Source organism: Branchiostoma belcheri, unplaced genomic scaffold (assembly GCF_001625305.1).
Source record: "Branchiostoma belcheri isolate BF01 breed outbred unplaced genomic scaffold, Haploidv18h27 scaffold13, whole genome shotgun sequence".
Classification (NCBI taxonomy): Eukaryota; Metazoa; Chordata; class Leptocardii; order Amphioxiformes; family Branchiostomatidae; genus Branchiostoma; species Branchiostoma belcheri.
In genome coordinates this window covers 2,701,235-2,721,604 of record NW_017802713.1, presented here as the reverse complement: position 1 = coordinate 2,721,604, position 20,370 = coordinate 2,701,235, and the positions used below count along the sequence as shown (strand labels likewise).

The window sequence follows — 20,370 nt, the reverse complement described above, 5'->3', positions numbered from 1 at the left end:
TTTTACAACCTGTAGAAGAGTTAACTAGAGAATTCATTAAACGTAGTCTTATAGTCTGATTTGGCCGTAGCTATTTCTTTTACCAGTAGATTTCTTATCTTGCGGTAGGAAGCCCAAAGTGGAGGGCTATTTGATAATTTGGCTTTTTTATGAGTTCTATCTCTTAAACGCATAAATCTTTTAATTCGAGGTGACATCCAAGGCTTGTCACTGGGTCTAATGATGATGTTTTTGTGGGGGATACATTTTTCTTTTGGTCTCCAGGATAAGATCAATTAGCATATTGCAAGCATTGTCAACAGAATCACAATTAAATATGTTTAACCATTTGTTGTCAGTACAAGACTCAACAAGAATATCATAGTCAATTTTTGTAAAATCCCAAACAGTGCGAACATACGGTCGAGGTATTTTGATAGCAAAGTCAAAACTGGCTATAATGGGGCAATGGTGACAGCCAGACAGCGGCGAGAGTACAGATGTAGATTTGACAAGGGTAGGAGCATCGGTAAACAGTAAGTCAATCAGGGAGGGTACACGAGATAAGTCACACGTGGGTTCCCTAATCATCTGCGAGATATTTAACATCTGCGACGCCTGAACAGTTTTAAGCCAGCTGAGGAATTTGAGTCAAGGTGCCACCACGACCCGTGTTTGGCGTTAAAATCTACCTGTAATGATAATTGCATCAGCATTTTGAGACGCAGCTGTAAACACCGAGTTCTGAAAGGAATCAATAAAACTATCAACGGTCATTACGTCTTGACCAGGTGGTCGATAATAGACAGAAAATAGAACAGAGAATTTACCAAGAAATAGTTCAAGCCAAATACACTCATCAATCAAAGATTCCAGATCACTACGTCGTCGAAACGCGATCTGGTCAGATACGAAGATTAAAACGCCGCCGCCATGTCTATTTCTGTCTTTACGCACTGGAGACTGGTAGCCTTCAAGAGAAATAGCTTCAGAATCAACAGTACTGCCGAGCCAAGTTTCTGAGATGGCAACAATATCAATTTCAAACTTAATTATCAAGGAAGACAACTCATCCATCTTTGAACCAGCGACTAAGCTGTTGACATTAGCATGAAAGACATTTAGGGATTTAATTACATTAGCTAGGTCTGGTCCGGGTTGGGGTGGATATCACCAGCCAGCAGAATGGATACAAAAACAATAATAACTATCAATGGGAAAATGATCATATCAAACTGCAGGATCGTATCAAATTTGCGCTGGAGTCTAATAATGACATTGGCAGAGAACAAGCCTATGACTGCCCTGTATTGGGCTACGCTTATGGACATGTTCTTAGGTTCCCCCTCAGCAATTTGATCAACAATTGTAATAATAAACTTGGAATACCTTCATGTAGATGTAGCTTTGCAACAGAAGCAACGAAAGAAATATACATAAGACAATCATACTGAAACAAATTCAAACAAATCGGAAACAGCATAATGTCAAATAGAATAACAAAACATAACATAAAGCATAAATAATCTGTAACAAGATAGACAAATCATAGAAAAACTCAGCGTTAGCACTGCGAGAAAAAATTCGTAAATTGTAAACATTACTTGAGCCATTTACATTTTCGCAACTTGCCTTTAATCAGTTTCACAAAATCGGGGCACATGGAGGAAACATGAAAAGGCAAAAAAGTGCATGTTAAATACATAATATGTGTGTATATATATGCCTTGCTGATACATATGATCACAAGTCATATTTTAGGTGTTGTTAGACAGTTCAAGCTTACGTATGTCGTCGATGGAAGTGATTCGGTGTATTTCAGAGTCAGCGCCATTGCAGTCGACCTTGGCAAAAATCTTCCCATCTTGCGTCCACACAGAGCTGACGTCAGGCAGACGCTTGACAGAGTTGTACAAATCAAGGTTCCTTTTCGTCAAGTTTTCTCTGATGATAAAAGGTTTGCCAGTGAGGTTTGTTTTCCCCTTCAGACGTCTCTTCGCTTTGTAGATCTCTTGGCGCGCGGTGTAGTTCGTGAACTTGACGATGATGGTGTGTGCTCCATCACGAGGCCGTCCGACGCGGTGTGCGATGTCGATGTCCGTTCTTTTCACGTTTAAGTCGAGGTGATTCTTGGTGAATTCCATGAAAGTTGACGCACAGTCCTCAGATTTTCGTTCCTCGGGCGATGGGGGAGGGGGGATGCCGAAAACTAGTAGACAATTCTTCCTGCTGTATTGCTCGTTCCTATCGGCGTGATTTTCAGCTTCAGCAAGGCGTGCCTTCAGACTCACAAGCTCTTCGTCTTTGTCAGCAATAGTATGCTTCAGCTCAGCTACCTCGGCTTTGAAAGTGGCCTTTAATTCATCCAGTTCTTGTTTGACTTCAGCCTTTATGGCAGCTAAAATGTCGTGCTTCACAGCGCCCAGGAACTCTTCCTTCATCTTGTCAAAACTCAGTCTCAACTGTGAGTCGACGAGGTCAGAGACTCTCTTGAGTTCCCTTGTGGACGTTGTGGTCGTCATGGTGTTGAGTCAGAGGCTCAAGATGTAGAAATCAGGTAAGTATTCGCAGTGTAACGGAGAGCCCTCAGCGCGTACGTGTATCGCCGGGCGCCATCTTGGTTTTTCTGTGTGTATATTCACATGATTACAAGTAACACTTTTTAAACCATGTTTCAAAGTTTTCATCGCGAATACTCTGAATGACGTTGTCCAGAGAGCGGTCCAAGATGTCCGCCACGTGCCGAGTGAAAGCCCTGCCGTGAACCTGCCCACTGCCGTCCGACATCATGAGATGGGTCACGTACTGCTTCCTGTCATGTCTAGAAAATACCATCGGAACATACCCCGATTTTAACAACATTGCGTTGAGTAACATTCGTGCCGTTCTGCCGTTGCCATCCCTGAAGGGGTGAATATGAACTAGTTTGTGATGGGCGTAGGCAGCCCTTTCTATTGGATGCATGAGAAGTGTTTTGTTTGACGTCAGCCACGTTTGGAAGTCCGCCATCTTGGAAACAACGTCATCGGGTCCCGGTGGATTGTGGGTAGGCCCTACAAAGACAGTCACGTTGCGCACGCGCCCTGCCCACTGTGGATTGCTCTTCATGAGTAACCGCCTGTGGATTTCTTTGACATCGGGTTGCGTTTTGTCGTCTCCCAACGTTGACTGAATATAATCAATTGCTTTTGTGATTCCTAATTTTTCGTCATCACCCCTCTTCGTCTCTACCGAATGATTGCTAGTTACAGACGGGCGATAGAAGCAGTTTAACAGTATCTTTGATACATCAGTGATGTTTGAATTTGTATGTTTTTGTATTTCTTGAACGACCAGATCATTCTTTTGACTTATGTTACTTTGAAGCGCACGATACTGTGCATCTAGGACAGGTAAAAGTCGGTGTCTACCCTGGATCGCCGATGTCGTGTTCGGAGCGTACGAAAGAGCACGAGCATATTTCTCGTCGGCCTCTTCCAGCCTTCCAAGTGACTCGAGAAAGCGGCCATATTTTGTGATGACGTCAGCTTTCCAGGGGGACAAGGTCACCGCGTCCTTGTAAGACTGTTTGGCGGTTTTGACGTCACCGCGTTGTGCAGCTCTTTCTGCTGTGCGAATCGCCTCGTCCATTCTGAGCTTTTGTTCTGTAAAAACAGCAGGCGGGACTTTATGAATCATGAATGAATCTTCACTTATACACTGGGACTACCACTAAGATCAATCAATCAATCAATTACTTTCTGATATCTGGAAAATACCTGACGAAATAAAGCAATTTATTGATTGATTGTGTATCACCCATGAAAAATATACTGATAAATTGCGAACACTTCTCCCACAGTTATGGAGGTGAACAACGTATGAACACACGTTATTGCTTCGCAATACATAACGACTTGAATACATGATTGACTACTACTACTTGACTGAAAATACATGAAATGACTCTGTTGATATCATATCCATATAGAACATTATTGCTCGCTACGCTCGAATCAATCTCTATCTGCTGTACTGACCTGTAGTCATATCTTGAACCGGTAGGTGGCGTTTGCGACGGCGCCGATCCCATGTTGTTTGCTCCAACTCGGGAGCCTCCGTGGTGGTCGTCTCAGACGGAGCTGCAATGACACGTTTGAATTACATATCCTTCTGTACTGCTGTTCCCAAAACCTATCTTGAAAAAACACCCCTGTCCCTGGTGCTGAAAGTACATCATATTGAAAACGCCACCCCTGTCCACAAAGTTACAATATATTGCGAACGCCATCCCTGTCCCTGGTGCTGATGTAACAACATATTGAAAACACCATCCCTGTCCCTGGTGCTGAAATGTACATCATATTGAAAACACAATCCCTGTCCCTGGTACTGAAATGTACATCATATTGAAAACACCATCCCTGTCCCTGGTACTGAAATGTACATCATATCAAAAACGCCATCCCTGTCCCTGGTACTGAAATGTACATCATATCAAAAACGCCATCCCTGTCCCTGGTACTGAAATGTACATCATATTGAAAACGCTATCCCTGCCCCTGGTACTAAAATGTACATCATATTGAAAACGCCATCCCTGTCCCTTGTACTGAAATGTACCAAGAAGCGCATGCAAAACATGAAAGCTGAATTATCGCGAGATTTGATTTCTCGCGAGACTTACGACAGCTGGCCGGTTCGTCGCTGGCATCGCCACAGTCGTTGTCCCCGTCACACTTCCACGCTTTGTTGATACACTTGCCGTTGTCGCAGAGAAACTGGTCAGCATTGCAGGATGGTGCAGCTAATAAGTAATAGATCAGAAGTTTAAACATGGACAGAATACCATCTCATGTTATTTCTGCTTCCGAGTAACAGACGTTATAAAGCAATTTAGGAATAAAACGTTGTTTAGGCGCCTCACTCTGAGTATAGGTCAGCAAGCATTAACATATACCAGTTGCTAATGCTTAGCAATATCAAACTCTGTATAAACGTCATATGACATATTTTACCTAGAGCAAGTTTTAGTGAATGAATGAATGAAGACCTTTCTTGTACATTTTGGCGACATTGGTCTAAGTACGTCACAAGATTACAATCATATACATATACAAATATATTTACATATTTTTTTGTTTTGTTTGTTTGTTCGTTCGTTTATTTGCATATAATCAGAAAGAACAATAAAATGAACATATTACAGTAAAATAGGATATGCAGGGGAAAGATAAGAAGCCATATAACTGTCACATGTATATATAAACGTCTAATGTCAACTTCCGATCGCTTCTTGGTAATTTTATTAGTATATCTGAATGCAAAATCACGTTAACATGAATAAATATTTAGTTACTTCTGTGCTTTTGCGTTCCCGGTTTACCTGATTCGCAGTGAAGGCCGGTGTATCCGTCTGGACAGTCACAGGAATAACCGTTAATTCCGTCCCGACACACGCCTCCATTGGCACAAGGGCTGCTAGCACACTCATTCACATCTGAAGAAAATAAACTACAGTAGTTAGGATGATCTACCTCATAGCCTGTCAACTAATATCCATTCAATTTTCTTACCTTTGTCTTCTGCTGAAACCAGTAACAACGTTACCTTGAATGAAATGGCATATAGACAAACGGTATAATATATGTATATTAGCGTATGCTAACATGCTCACCTGTTTGACAATTGTGTCCAGTGTTGACAGTCACATCTGTAGCCATTGACACTATCTATACACAATCACCATTACTTCAGTTGACAGTATATTGCAATATCAGAATGCTGGTACCCGTAATCTATGGCATTTTTTGTCATACTGTGGTGGTTTTATTTCAAAATACGCAGTAAAAAGTGCGGGAAAATTCGATAAATATTTGGGAAACGGCGCTGAAGCTGCACTTTTTAAATCTGAAGTACACTTTTTAAATCTCCTATTTATATATGGCTGTATATGAGAGTACACAACGGGACTAGGTACTAATTCTACACGTATTTTATTTTAGTGAATAAAGAGGAGACATGCAGAAGAGCCCACCAGCATTGATTTGCATTTAGTAGGGTTTAACGAAAGTTTGGTTGCGGAAAACTACTGTGAGACTCTGACTAAGTCACTTTGTATAGTATGTTCGATTGTATGAAGACTGCGGGGTGGCAGATAAGTATATTATGGTGTCGTCAGCATATATTGCAACTTTACAGGACTGGGTGCAGTTTGGCAAATCATTGATATACATAATGAAGAGCAGAGGGCCCAGTATGAAACCCTGTGGGACACCACATGTGACATCAATGGCTGGGGATAGAACTGAATTCAGGCATGTGCTGCCAACTCGTCAAGTAGGACTTAAACCAGCTTCAAGCCATGTCATTAACATCAAAGTATTCTAACTTCCGCAGTAGTATCTTATGATCCAGGGTGTCAAAGGTCCTTGAAAAATCACAGAATACCACCCCAGTTTGCTCCTTTTTATCTGTGGATTGAACCCATCCACAAATGCAAAGCAGTTTCACAAGAGTGTAGTTTCCTAAATCCATACTGACTTTGTGTCATACAGTTGTATATGGACTGCTCTCTCTAGTATCTTGGATGCACTGGGTAGAAGGGACACTGGTCGATAGTTGTTGGGGTTAGTCTTGTCCCCTTTTTTGTGTATTGGCATTATCTTCGATTGTTTCCATCTTTGGGGGAATTCATCCATTCTTATTGACTTGTTGAAAAGCTTGGTTAGTGGGGGTCAAGAATATGTGCACCCACTTTTAGGAGCCCATTGGAGTCTATTAGGAGTCCAGTGGCTTTCCGTACTTTGAGTTTGGTCAACTGGTTTATAACAAATTCTTCCGTAATTGGAGTAAAGCCAAATGCGCTAGTAGATTTGTCAACGAACTGGAAAGCGGTAAAGTGTTTTTTTAACGGTGTCGTTCAATGCAAGGCCATTTGGCCACTTCTAGGCATAGAGCTAGCCTGTAACTGTAACAGCAACTCTTCTCCCTGAGTCAGAAACATCATCACAAGTAGTGAGGACTAACTGACCCACTAGGAGAAGCAGGGGTTACGAGGCTGGTCGGGAAAATTCCCTACCCCTTTTTTGACCATAATTTTTTGTTCCACTTCCGCTCACGTGGGTTCTTTAACGTGCTTTAGGTGTGTCTCTTCTCAAACACGGGACCTCCATTTTAACGTCCCATCCGATAAGACGCCCCTAACCGAAGCTAGGTACTCATTTTCACCTGAGTGAAGTGAGGAAAATCGTGTAAAGTACCTTTCCCAAGGGTACAACGTCGCAGCGCATGTTCGGACTTGTTCGGGTACGACCCGGAATCGAACCCGGGTCTCCCCGTTTCACAGTCCTGTGATGTACCACTACACCACACGACCGCATTTGAAATAGAATTGTACAAATCACCTAAAACTTTGTGAAAGAATACATTAAGGTAATCCACTATCCCTTTAGTGTCTGTGATATTCTGTACATTATGTATAATATAGTTGATGATATTTGGTGTCTTCTTCGGTAATCAAGGAGCGCAATCAGTTGACGCAGGTCTTGAGTAAGCCATGGAGCAGGCGTACCTTTAACCTTCAGTCTCTAAATCAACAGTTGAGAAGTTGTCTAGTGTGTCCCATGGCACCTTGGTCAGATCATGAAGGAATTTCTCCTCACTAAATTTCCCGTAGTTCCTTCTATTTAGTCGAAGGACTTTTAGCCCTGTGATAAGCAAATGCCATTGCATGATCACTGACCCCCCCCCTTCGTATGTTCCTTGGTTATGAAGGTTGAATTGCTCATTCGTTAAGATTACATCTATGGAAGAGGATGTGTCAGTGATTCGTGTCGGTGCAGTGATGATGTTTACAAGTTGGTGTTGCATACATGTACATGAAAATCTCAGCTGACCAATTGGACCGGCATTGTCTGTAGTAAGACATGTACAGTCACAATTTAGGTTACCCATTATGATGGTCTCCTTATGCTCATCGTTGACAGTGTTCATACAATCATCAAATTTATCGAAGAAGTTGTGGTTGTCGGCTGGGGGTCGATACATGCTACAGACCTTTTTACGAGAAGGTGGCATAATTTCTGCCCAGCGGCTTCAAGGCCGGGGATTTTTAGGTCTGGTCGAGCTTTGAATGGTAATTGTCGAGAAATATAAAGAGCAACGCCCCCACCATGCCTCGAACCACGATCATGTCTGAGTACTTTATAGCCGCTGATGTAAACAAGGCCGCTGAAATCGCGTTATCCAGCCATGTTTCGGTTACTGCAAATACATCGGTATTACGATAGTCAAGGAAAGCTTCGATCTGAGGTTTTTTATTAACAAAACTGTGCATATTCTGATGGGCAAGCAAGAGACCTTATGATTTGATTTCAATGGCGTATCAGATGTAGAGGAAGACAAAACCTCTTGATCGACATCATGTGGATCGCTGCCGTCCAGGGACGTGTTTCCGACTGTAGTGCACTGTAAACACCTGTTATATATCCAATCACTGTTTACGTCAGGCTTTTGTGCACAGCCTGTATGATACCAAGTTTCACATTTATCACAAAATATTCCTTTTCCTACGCTACGTAGACAGATACAGCAAGGGAATCTTGACGCCCTGGGTCCTGGGTTGGTTGACACATCCCCGGACAGTAGTATGGCCAGGCAGGAAAGCAGGTTCAGAGCTCTAGTCCTCCTTCTGTTTCCGGATCCGGTCGTCGACGTTTCAAGGGTTTTGAGTCCATACAATCCTGGGTTTACCTTCGTGATACTGTTAACATTTCTAATATTCGAGTTCGTTAACATCCACTCACTCGTCTCAGCACCCATTTTACTAGAGGATTTGTTCCATTTCGGTATAACAACAGGGCGCGGCAGTACAGCCAGCAGCGAAACAACAAGTAATACTGCTCTGGGGATGCCAAAAATGGTAGTGCCCATTACAAAGGTTGAAAATCCTTGCACAACGAGCGTGTTCTGAATTGATTTCAGCACAGAAAGTTAAAGGCTGCAGTTTACCAGCATTTCTACATCAAAAGAGACCATAAGCTACCATAAAAGATTATCAGACTTCGATATACCAAGATGGGATGTTTTCTTCCCAGTGATACAGAAGTGATCGGGCGTTTCAGTAGGGAAAATCGACTAAACAAACAAAATTTCTGCACCAGATCATAAAGGAGATGCTTATCTTACTTAATATTAAAAATCCATGCAAAGTCCGATCCTTCCCATCTTCGTACCAGGTGGACAAGCGCAGGTGTAGCCGTTGACCCTGTCTGTACACTGCAGTCCACCACGATGTGCATATTGACCACAGGGGTTGCTGCTACATTCGTTAATATCTGAACATAGAAGAACAGAAACATTTGTTTAGATTTTCTGTACGCCTCTGTCTTTGGGTCTGAAGCCCGGGCCAACCAGAGACGTCGTTCTGATTGATAAACTTTGTAGATCTCTAGACAGTTCCGTCAGCCTTACATTCATTGGCTAGTGCTAGCCCACAGGGTTTTGGAATCGTTGCTTGTTCAGCATTCGAAGACCTCATATTTACTCAGAGGAAAAGATGGCACTATTACATAACTGTTTGACATTTGTGTCCAGTGTACCCAGGTTGGCAGTCACACCTGTAACCGTTGATTCTGTCTATACACCGTCCGCCATGTTGGCAGGGGTTGCTGCTACATTCGTTTACATCTGAGGACATGAGAGAAATATAAGAGATGAAGTTTTTTCTGTTATCTAACACTCCCATCATGCAAGTCGCAGAAGTTTTGCTCACAGTTGAATTGTGTTGATTTTGATCATTCGTTTATATACTATACCTATTGTAAAGATGTCTATTGTCTGTCGTACAACCTATTGCTGCATACGTCTTTGTGGACCATTTCCGATATGTGCTATTACTACATACCTATTTGGCAATTGTGTCCAGTGTAGTGACGTTGGCAGTCGCACCTGTAACCGTTGACTCTGTCTACACACCGTCCGCCATGTTGGCAGGGGTTGCTGCTACATTCGTTTATATCTGCAAAGCAAAAACAGGAATGTTTCTGTGAACTATCATCATTAGTCTTGTTGCTAGTCTATTGCAGTGAATGCATAAAAGACAACAAAATCATCGATATGTTCATCATATTACAAACATCGACTTTCAAGAGACTGTTGCATAGTCAGTCCTCGTGGCCTAACCCAACTTAGAATGGTTCTGAGTGGTTACAACATTCTTAGAAAAATTGTCTTTTAACTATGTTATTGTAACATACCTGTTTGACAATTCTTTCCAGTATAACCAGCTGGACAAGCGCAGGTGTAGCCGTTGACTTTGTCTATGCACCGTCCACCATGTTGACAGGGGTTTATACTGCCACATTCGTTTATATCTGAACATAGAAGAACAGAAACATTTGTTTAGATTTTCTGTACGCCTCTGTCTTTGGGTCTGACCACCTTGCCAATCAGAGACGTCGTTCTGATTTATAAACGTCGTAGACCTCCAGATAGCTCCGTCAACCTTACTTTCATTGGCTATTGCTAGGCCATAGGGTTTTGCAATCGTTGTTTGTTCGGCATCTGAAGACCTCATATTTACTCAGAGGAAAAATGGTACTATTACATACCTGTTTGACAATTGTGTCCAGCGTACCCTGGTACACAGTCACAGCTGTAGGAGTTGACTCCGTCTACACACCATCCGCCATGTTGGCAGGGGTTGCTGCTGCATTCGTTCACATCTGAGGACATGAGAGAAATATACGAGATGAAGCTTTCTGCTATTTGACAATCTCATCCAACTCGCAGGTGTGTTGCCAACAATTTAAGATATGTACATTTTGACTATTCTTTTCAAGAACTGTGCAATGTTAAAAACGACATGGTCATTATGAACGTAGATGGAAAATATTGATGTTTGAACTAAATAGTTTGTGCTTAAAAACCTGCATTTCTCCTCTGGTCTCTCAGTCACTGACGAAAGCTAGTGGATACTAGCTGAAACGTCTGACCGTTTCCAAAATCATATCCAGTTGCTTGAGTAACTGATTTTTGGCGCATGTACATACTTGTTTGGCAACTTGCTCCCATATACCCAGGTTGGCAGTTGCAGCTGTAACCGTTGACTCTGTCTATATATGTACACCGTCCGCCATGTTGGCAGGGGTTGCTGCTGCATTCATTTATATCTGAAGAAACAAAAGATGTAATCTTCTAAATTTTATGATACGCAATGATTTGTGCATTGTTTCACGTTGCAATTTAATAAAATTCTGATCAACGTCATATCTTTTTTATGTTGTTTCAGTTTACCATCATTTACAACTGTACACGTGTATATGCGATGTTCGGATAGTGTGTACTGACCTATTTCACAGTGTCTTCCCTCGAATCCAGACGGACAGTTACAGTAGTACCCATCCTCCCTGTCCTCGGCCAGGACGCATCGCGCATCGTTCTGGCAGGGGGCGCTGTTGCACGGGATCGTGTTGTTGTCGCCATCGCCACTCGGGTCTGCTTAAAAATAAGTGTTCCAACAACACGCCAGTTCTAAAGAATGTGTTCATTTATGGGGAACAACTCTTTAAATAATCACATTTCAAGCAATATATTTGAAGCAAGCTAGCATTTCTACTCTATGGAAAATTGATTCCACGGGTATTCAAATCACTGAAAATCATTATTTTCCGTTATCGACTTTGGGACTTAAGTAATGTACTTTAACATCTTGTATATACTATAAGTATTCACTGCATGCGGACACACTGATTCTACACACAAAAATTAAAGCCAAAAGACTGAACACCCCGTGATTCTCAGTTGTGACTTTCTATATCCTATCTTTATAATATCTATGTTTAGACGCTTCCAGAAGGACTATAATACAGCCGCACTTGACCATGAACGAGTTTTACCTGGCTTCTCTACGTAAGTCACTATCCATTCCCGGAAGCGGTGAACACGTGTGTAGACTCCATACTTCCCCTGCAGCGCACAGCCGTCACCCCAGCTCACAAGGCCCAGCAGCACCCATCTAAAGTGATTTTTGATTTGATTTAATTTAATTTGATTTGATTTATTGAAATTGCAACAGTTCAATACACGCGGAACAGAGGCAGCTGTTGCTGGTGTTGTGTCCCGCACATAGAAACGAATACTGGACAGACAATACTCATTTTCACTTGAGTCTAGCGGGAAAAGTCGTGTAAAGTGCCTTTCCCAAGTGATGACCGAAACACCATATATGGAGGGGTTTGCACTCACGTGACTGTGACGTAGTTGGCGTTAATTTGCGGCCGCCATGTTGGTGATTTAAACTTGTTATTCAACGATATGAAGATATGAAAGCAAGCAGTAGAGAAGCCGCGTTTATTAGTTTTATAGCTATCGCCGTCGTCACAAGCTTTTAGAGATCGACTTAAGAACTAGAAAGGTAACAGTTGCAAAGCAAATGCATAATGTTTACCTTTGCATATGGTCTGCTCTGTTAATTCTTACTCCAACACATTTTCATATATATGGTCAGACAGGAGTCTGAATCCCTCTTGCTATAAAATTGCAACAAAACCAATTACCATGGTCACAGCCGTCTGGTTCAGGTCAATGACCTTTTGTGTTTGGAGAAGAGGAAACTGAGCAAAAACAATATTTTTTACTTCCGAATCGGTAAACATAAAAAAGCAGAAATTTGTATATTATGGGGTTTTCATTGTTTAGATCTTCATGTTCAGCTACGTACCTTCCGTTGTCGTAAGCGGCGAAAGGTCCCCCGCTGTCGCCCTCGCACGCGTCCCTGCCCCCCGATGTGCGACCAGCGCAGAACATGTTCTTGCTGATGTCGGCAGCGAACTGGGGGTGCGCCCGGCGGCACCGTCCCAAGGCCACCAGCGGTAGACTCACCTGTAAGGAGGATCGTGCCATGAATGATGAGTGTTTTAGACGTCGTTCTTATCGAGCATTCTTTCTTGTACTGGTAGCATTTTTTACGCCTTTTCAGCCACCTAAAGCTCTGCCTGAAGATTGATTCGTTCCTTTCTTCTTAAAAGAGAAAGTTTTATATCATAATAATTATTCATAATTCGACTCATAACTGATCATAATAATAACTGATCATAATAATAGTAAGCATAATAATAACAGTAATAATAGAATCAAAATAATCACTGATCATAATAAATATTCATAATTAAACTCATAACTGATCATAATAATAACTGATCATAATAATAACAATAATCATAATAACAATAATACTCATAAAGAGAAAGTTGTAGATATCGTACATGTCTCTCACGGTAACGCTTTTAATACATGATTTCATCAATCGTTTTCGTGAAAAGTACGTTATATGTATCCATTTTCAAGTCTAGAGATAGAGTCAACTTCAACAGAAGCTGATGCAGACCTTCATTAGCGTTGTTGAATATAAGGTCCTCCTTGTTCCACGGCTCCCCAGCCGGTCACAGTACCGGTCTGTCCCGACCGCACCAGTCTCCGGGCAGCCACAACATCCGGCAGGCAGATGGGAAGAATGTACTCTGTGAACGTCACTTCCGGTCCAGCCAGCTTCAACAGGGCGATGTCTGACTCGTACGTGTCGCCGTTGAAGTCAGGATGGACGATTATTTCTTCCACTATGTAGGAACTAGGAAAACGGCAGAAATAGCAATGACATTTACATTACGTTAACAAGGAAAATACTTTAGAATTTAAAAAATGTGAACCCAAGATGCCGTGATATAGAGTGAAGCATAGTCTTTCTCTCAGGTACAAACGACGTAAGTGCATGTTCGGCAAGAAATTAATTAACTATAATAACAGTAGGCGTAACGTTTGTAGCTTTCATCATTGTGAAATCAAAGACCAAGTTTTATGTTGTTTGGAATTGCCAAAGTTCTTTACTTTTTCTTTGAAAAAAAAATGAAAAGGACAATAAAAGTTGATGACGTCATGCATGTAGTATACCAAAAATTATTTTTGAGAATCTTATGTTGCTAGGTACCAAATTCAGTACAATCGCAGTTCTCTCTCATTCCTTTACCAGTACAACAGTACAAACTCAAATCACCAAATTAGCCAACCCAGGTACCTTAAGGCTTGAGTTTGATTTGAATTTCGGCACGCTAAAATGCCGAACACATTTAACGTTAAGAACCATAAGAGTATATTATGTACGGGGCCTACCACCAGAAGTTTGAAAACCCTAGGTCTAGAGAAAGACCCCCAAAAGATGGCGGGACCAACAAATAGTATTTGATACATGATGGTCCCGCAAGGTTGCAAAACAAAAGGCTAAGGGCCGTGCTGCCTGCTGGGAAAAATGAAGATCTGGCCTAAGCATTTAGGCAGGTAGGCAGGTGTATGTCCGTCCCGGTGTGCTTAGATATAAAACGGGAGCCTTAACTTGGCGGAGCCGCATTGCACTATAAAGCATGCTACATAGCTACTAAAAGTGAACTTATCTACCTCTCTGTCTGTTCGAACACGCCCCTTGTTGTTGTGTGCCTCCCGAGCCGGACGATGAAGTCGTTCTCTCCGACCCTGGACTCGCGGATGCAGTGCGCAGCCGTGATGACCCAACGGCCGTTCAGAAGGCTCCCCGAACAGAAAAACCTAAAATGTTTGACGAGGAAAACACATAGTTACAACAAACAAACAAACAAAGAATATGCAGAAAATTAAGTTTAGGAACATTACAGATGCATTATTTGCCAAAGGAAGTTATACAGGTTATATACCGGTAACCTCATTGATTTGTCTTGCATATTCGAAACAAACAAGTAAGGTCCTAACGAATCCATCAATGAGGCGTCGCCAAAAAAATATCAACCATTCATGTAGCTGCATGTCATATTGAGAGAAAGTAGGTGGTAGAACAATTATGTTTTACATCAGGGTACTAAATAGTGCACCGGCAGTGCATTTGTTTAATAGCTTTATCTACTGTAGTCAAACCTGTCCAAGCCGGCCACCCAGGGGATCAAAGAAAAGTGGTCACCTTGGACAGGTGGTCTCCTTGAAGAGGGTCGCCTCACAACATGACTGAGACATAAATGTCGAGATATTCTAATGTCAAATGCAAAGGTATCAGGCCTTGAGCGGACCCAACTCAGGGCGGTCGCGGTCACGTTGGCCATGTGGTCACCTTGGACAGGTTGCTTAATGATTGTGTCAGTGAGGAAATGTTTTTGGGACCGAGAAAAAGCGGTCACCATGGACAGGTGGCCAGCTTGAAGAGGTGGTCACCTTGGCAGGGTTGACGTACATGCATAGTGACTTACCTGTTTCTGGCGGGCCGGATGTCCCAGAGCATGGCCTGCCATGGGAACGCCCCGCGGGCCACCTCAGTCCCGCCGACCACGAACCCGTCTGGACCGTGGGGGTGAAACGGTCTGCCGCAGACTGGAAATAGGTAGATATCACATTAAACGTTATTAGTTTAAGTCCTCCCCGCAACCATTAAAGGCATCCAATACGATTTCAGAGCAGCAAAACTGGAAACATTCTGAAAAAGGCAATCTTTACGAAATTGACACATACTGCCTCACATTAGCACATTTCAATCGGTATTTCATACTTTGGATATTCAAAACTGCAGAAACATGCCCCAAGATGAGTCCTTTATTTTCTGAGTGGCACCCTAAAAATCAGACCAGGGCCCTTTCAGTGACCATTTTCTGTCAGAATTTTGGGTATTTTTGCTCCATGAAGCCTAGGGCTAATACATTAGGATAATACATTAGGATAGTGTGGTTTCAACTCAGTATACATTGTATGTAGATAAGTGACTAGTACTAGAATACTGACTTTGAAAAATCGGGTTTCCAAGCCCTCGAAACTGCAGCTGCATTGGATGCCTTTAAGATGGTCGCAAAGGGGCGGCGCCCATTTCCGTAGCCCTTGTGTAACAGTTGTGCAATCACTATAGGGGTCCACAAGTACTAGTGGTGTGTGTTTGACTCCATATACTCTTTCCCAAATGTTGAGCGCTAAGCAGAGAAAGCAGTATGAACCATTTTTAAAGCCTTTTGGTATGATTCGGCCGGGGATCGAACTTACGACCTACCGAATGCAAGGCGAGCACTCTACCCACTTGGTCATCGCACCGGTGAATCAATAGATATCACATACTTTACGAATATGACGACACAGACAAGAGAGGGGAAGGCCAAGGAGGGAAGAATGAGACTCTCGCTTCTTCCTTTCGAGAAATTTTGACGTAAAAATCAGTGGACAAGGGCTATATGAAGACGTTCCTTACGAAAGAATACATTACAAAGTTAAACGCCGTTGACAATCTTCAATGACAGCAAATTTTACAAACCGTTGGCAACATCGATGTTCACTTTCAAGACGGCATGAGCCTGAATGCTCGTGCCGCCGTCTGCGGGCGTAGCCGTGCAGGTGTACCGACCGCTGTCGGTGAGGCTGACGGCGGTAAACACCAGGTCCCCCCGATGCTGCAGGACTCGGTCGCCGTCGATGAATGACTCGGAGGGCTGGCCGTCTTTGGTCCAGGATATGTCAGCAGCGCCCTCTGCCGAGCACGGGAAGATGTGACTTTCCCCGAACTGCACGGTTGAGTCACTGGGTCTGTCCAGAAAGGAGATCTCTACAGGAAAATAAAATGACAAGCTCCCAACATCATTCAGGTAAGTCATCATAGCAAACTTAGACAAATACTTAAGTATAAGCATGGTAGGACTTAATTACATCTCTTATTAATTAATTAACTAACTACATATCAACGAGTCTAGAATTATAGCTAAAATAAATACATGCATCGCTACTTTGATGACTGATTGCCTGAGAGCCATTCGTTTTTCTACACAAAAAAAATACTCAGGGTAGCGAGTGTAAGGAGTCCCGTCTCAAAACAGATGGCACTCAACCTAGTTTGGACTGGGCAGATTAGACTGATCCTAAAGCCCCGCCCATCTCCGTTAAAAAAAGCAAATAGAAACTAGAAAGGCCAATATTTGCTTTGGAGCAAATACAGCGATGGGTTCACCACATTTTACGACATGGCAGGGAAAGAATGGGAAACACAAGGGAAAACAATGATTTACATTGATATAACTATAATATGAAGTAAAATACAACTAAAACAACAGTTGGATAGCTATTCCCTACTTTATTGGTTAGGATTTTTAATTGCATAATGCAAACTGTTGATTTTCAAAATAAAAAAAAACGTACCATGCCCGGCATTCCAATGCTGGAGCAGGAAAGCTTGAAATACCTACCAAAACACTTGAATACAGACATACTGTCAGTATGGAAATGCTTCTGTGCAGGTGTTAATCAAGTTAAATCCCAACAGCCAATCAGCAAGAAGTATAGAGCTCTGTGCAGGTGGAAATGCTTCTGTGCAGGTGTTAATCAAGTTAAATCCCAACAGCCAATCAGCAAGAAGTATAGAGGAAAGCTGCATGCCTATTGGTTGATGCCCTGCATTCCATTCTGATGACTCATGCCCAAACGTGGTAAACAAGGCAGACTAACACAGTAATACATTTGCTATAACACAGCCAAAAAACTCAAATAAAACCATTCTAAAAGCCTGTATCACAATAATTTAAAAAACGCCTAGGGGTATTTGCCCACTGTACCTCCATACCAAATTTCAGGACCTTAGGCCCTAAAATGAAGAAGCTGAATCCATTTAAAGATATGGCAGGAGGAGGAGGAGGAGAAGGAGAAGAAACATCAGAAAAAGCAATATGGTTTCACCACACCACTTCGTGGTGTGGTGAACCCATAATGAAAATAATTGACGGGCATGCAGCCACTATCTCATTGGTCGAACCGATAATTGCCATTCTCTCATTGGTTGAACTTTTAATTCCGACGAGCATTCTCCTGGGTGCGCACCTGTTTTCAAAGTGATCCAAACGTCAGTGGAGATGGTGTCCTGTCCCCTCTCCAGCACACACGTGTATTTCCCCATGTTTTCTTCCGTCCCAACGACAAGGAGGTTGTGGTTCGGCAAGACGAAAACCGATCCTAAAAATGGCGGGGTCAGGAGTTGGTCTTCCTTGTACCACATTTGTCGAGAGATGTCGCCATTTTGTGCCGAACAACCAATCAGAACAGTGTCGCCAGGAAGCACTGTCTTATTGGACGGTCTTTCCTTGAAAGACAACGCTGAAAATGATAATAATAACAACATTTACAGTAACACCCATGGAATATTATCACGTATAGACCCGTTGGTGTTGTATGACATGTTGGGAATGCATTCATTCATTCACTCACTCGATTATTCATTCATTCATTCAGATTTAGACTGACATTCATTAAAAGTTCATTCATTTGTAATTTCTAAATTTGTTATTTACCTTCGTCATCTCACCTCTTCCCCAATCAAGAGTGGAAAAAACTAGAAAAGTAACATTTGAAAACTTAACTTAAGCAAATACATAATGTTTATCTTCGCATATGGTCTGCTCTGTCAATTCGTACTCAAACACATTCACATATATGGTGACAGGAGTCTAAATCCCTCCTACTTTAAAATTGCAACATTATGTAACCCAACACCAGTTACCATGGCGAGAGACAGTCTGGTTCAGTCAGGTCAGAGGTCACTATTTGGAGAAGAAGAAGAGGAAACGTAGCAAAAATTATATGTTTTCCTTCGGTAAACATAATCATAGATTCTCGCTCAGCACCTGACAAATATAATTTTATTCAATGTATACATATATTTTTTTTCATTGACACTTTTCCTAAATTACTTACGCCCAGTATCCCTCCTCAGTCTGTAATGTTCTCGTTTTTCACTGACATCTGGTACACTGTGGATGAAAGAAACAGAGGTGGGTTTTTAGCGAAAATAGGAAGCCGGTGATATCTCTGGAGGACGGCATGCGCACCCAGGCTACAGAAGCTCCACGACTCAAGAACTCAGTACATACCTACAGTACCGATTCATAAATTCCGTAAAATGCCAGCATGTGCCGGCTTGTCGTATACTTCGCTATGTACTGCCGCAAATTCATAATACCAGCTTTGTATTCCTGTGGTTTAGTAGCATTTTTATTTTTGGCCGGGATTTTTTTTATTCGCAGGCGCGCACAAATCTGGGGGTCTTCGGAGGAAGTCATCCATATATGTACAATTAAGGCGATGTGGCCTAAACTAGCGATTTGTGCTGAATTGCATTGGCGTGGTGGCTACATTGATTGTACCACACGGGACAAAACTTGGCTGTGCTTCCACAGATGGTTCGTGTTCAAGCAATCGCTGACGGCTATGATTTTTCCAAGCTGCTGTACACGTAGTGATTTGGATTGGTGACAGGAAAAACATACTCTCCCAAAAGACACACAAAAATGGTTTTCGAAAAAAAAACCCGGGGCTGACCGCTGAAACGAACTATCCTGTCCACAATAAGAGCGACATACGTGACAACACATGTACATTGAGGACAAATAGATCGTTTTAATAAATCGCTGTTTGCCTGAAAACGCGTCCAGTTTCAGACATACTAGTAGAAAGTATTACACTATGCACTGTTCAAATACAGGTAGACTGCAGTACGTAACCTTTGAGCTAGAAGAGAGTGCGTGACGCCGGTTACCAAAAGGGAGCAATATTTGATACCCTTTATATAGCAAGTGAGTTAATCGTGACATAAGCATCCCAACCCGTAAGTAGCTAGACAACAATGCATAGGAAATGTAACTTGTAAACAAAATGCTGACTTCAGTATTTTAGATGTCTTGAACGTTGAATTGCACTCTTACCTCGCAAATCCTGTCTTGAAGAAGGTCTGTGTCACTAGGAGGACGACGATAATGGCTCGAGAGAGATTTAAATCCATGACACCATTCAAGACTGCACAGGACAGAGAGCTACATGTACACAACTACGTACAGAGAGTCGGTCTTGCTGTATGAAAAACCGTCCAGCAGTTTCCTGTCGCAGTCTTGTCAGACGCCCAAGTAGAAAGACCCCGGAAGTGTGATAGCCTCCTGCGCAGACTTTCTAGCGGCTAGCGTTTGTTTGCAAGAGCAGAAGGTGGACGGTAGTTTCTTTTCGGGGGAGGGCCTTGGTCGAGGGGAAAGCTCTCTCCGCGGACACAACTCTGCCCCCGTAGCCTCTACCAGGCTTCGTGAGGCGGCTGGAAGAGTAGCAATTGGCCTAATAGAGAGTTGGTCCGCTAGAGAGTAAAGTTTGCCGGACAGCGGATCTCTCTATTTGCAATCCCCAAGCAGATCCCTTTCGATGGCAAAAAGACAGTATCAAATTGGCCAGGCAGTATCCTTTAGATAGAGAAGGTCGCCGGCCACCGACGGGCGACAAAAAAAAAATCTGGCCATATATAAAAAGCTAACGATCATTCCCCCACAACCTCTGCTTTGAGAGTATCTATTGGGGCAATTTCTACTCTTTCAGCCGCCTCCCGAAGCCTGGTAGAGG

The 20,370-nt window shown here is 42.5% G+C and overlaps 1 protein-coding gene and 1 pseudogene across 1 annotated transcript; both read right to left on the bottom strand.

Annotated features, from left to right (window-relative positions):
- Positions 1 to 8,264: 8,264 nt before the first annotated feature.
- Positions 8,265 to 15,340, bottom strand: LOC109463789 (annotated as a pseudogene).
- An 884-nt stretch (positions 15,341 to 16,224) lies between these two features.
- Positions 16,225 to 19,980, bottom strand: LOC109463818 (protein turtle-like). The gene is made up of 4 exons (XM_019760690.1): positions 19,695 to 19,980; positions 18,688 to 18,743; positions 17,818 to 18,090; positions 16,225 to 16,555 (listed from the first exon to the last, which is right to left on the bottom strand). The coding sequence occupies exons 1-4, from the start codon at positions 19,769 to 19,771 to the stop codon at positions 16,260 to 16,262; spliced, it is 702 nt and encodes a 233-aa protein (XP_019616249.1). The 5' UTR covers positions 19,772 to 19,980; the 3' UTR covers positions 16,225 to 16,259.
- Between the last annotated feature and the right edge of the window lie 390 nt (positions 19,981 to 20,370).

Excerpts from the sequence above, each read along its gene's own strand:
- LOC109463818 (XM_019760690.1), bottom strand. The coding sequence starts at position 19,771 with ATGGATTTAAATCTCTCTCGAGCCATTATCGTCGTCCTCCTAGTGACA. Across the intron at positions 18,091-18,687 it reads ACTGAGGAGGGATACTGGGC|CGTTGTCTTTCAAGGAAAGA; the intron begins GTAAGTAATTTA and ends TATCATTTTCAG. Across the intron at positions 16,556-17,817 it reads TTGGATCACTTTGAAAACAG|AGATCTCCTTTCTGGACAGA; the intron begins GTGCGCACCCAG and ends ATTTTCCTGTAG.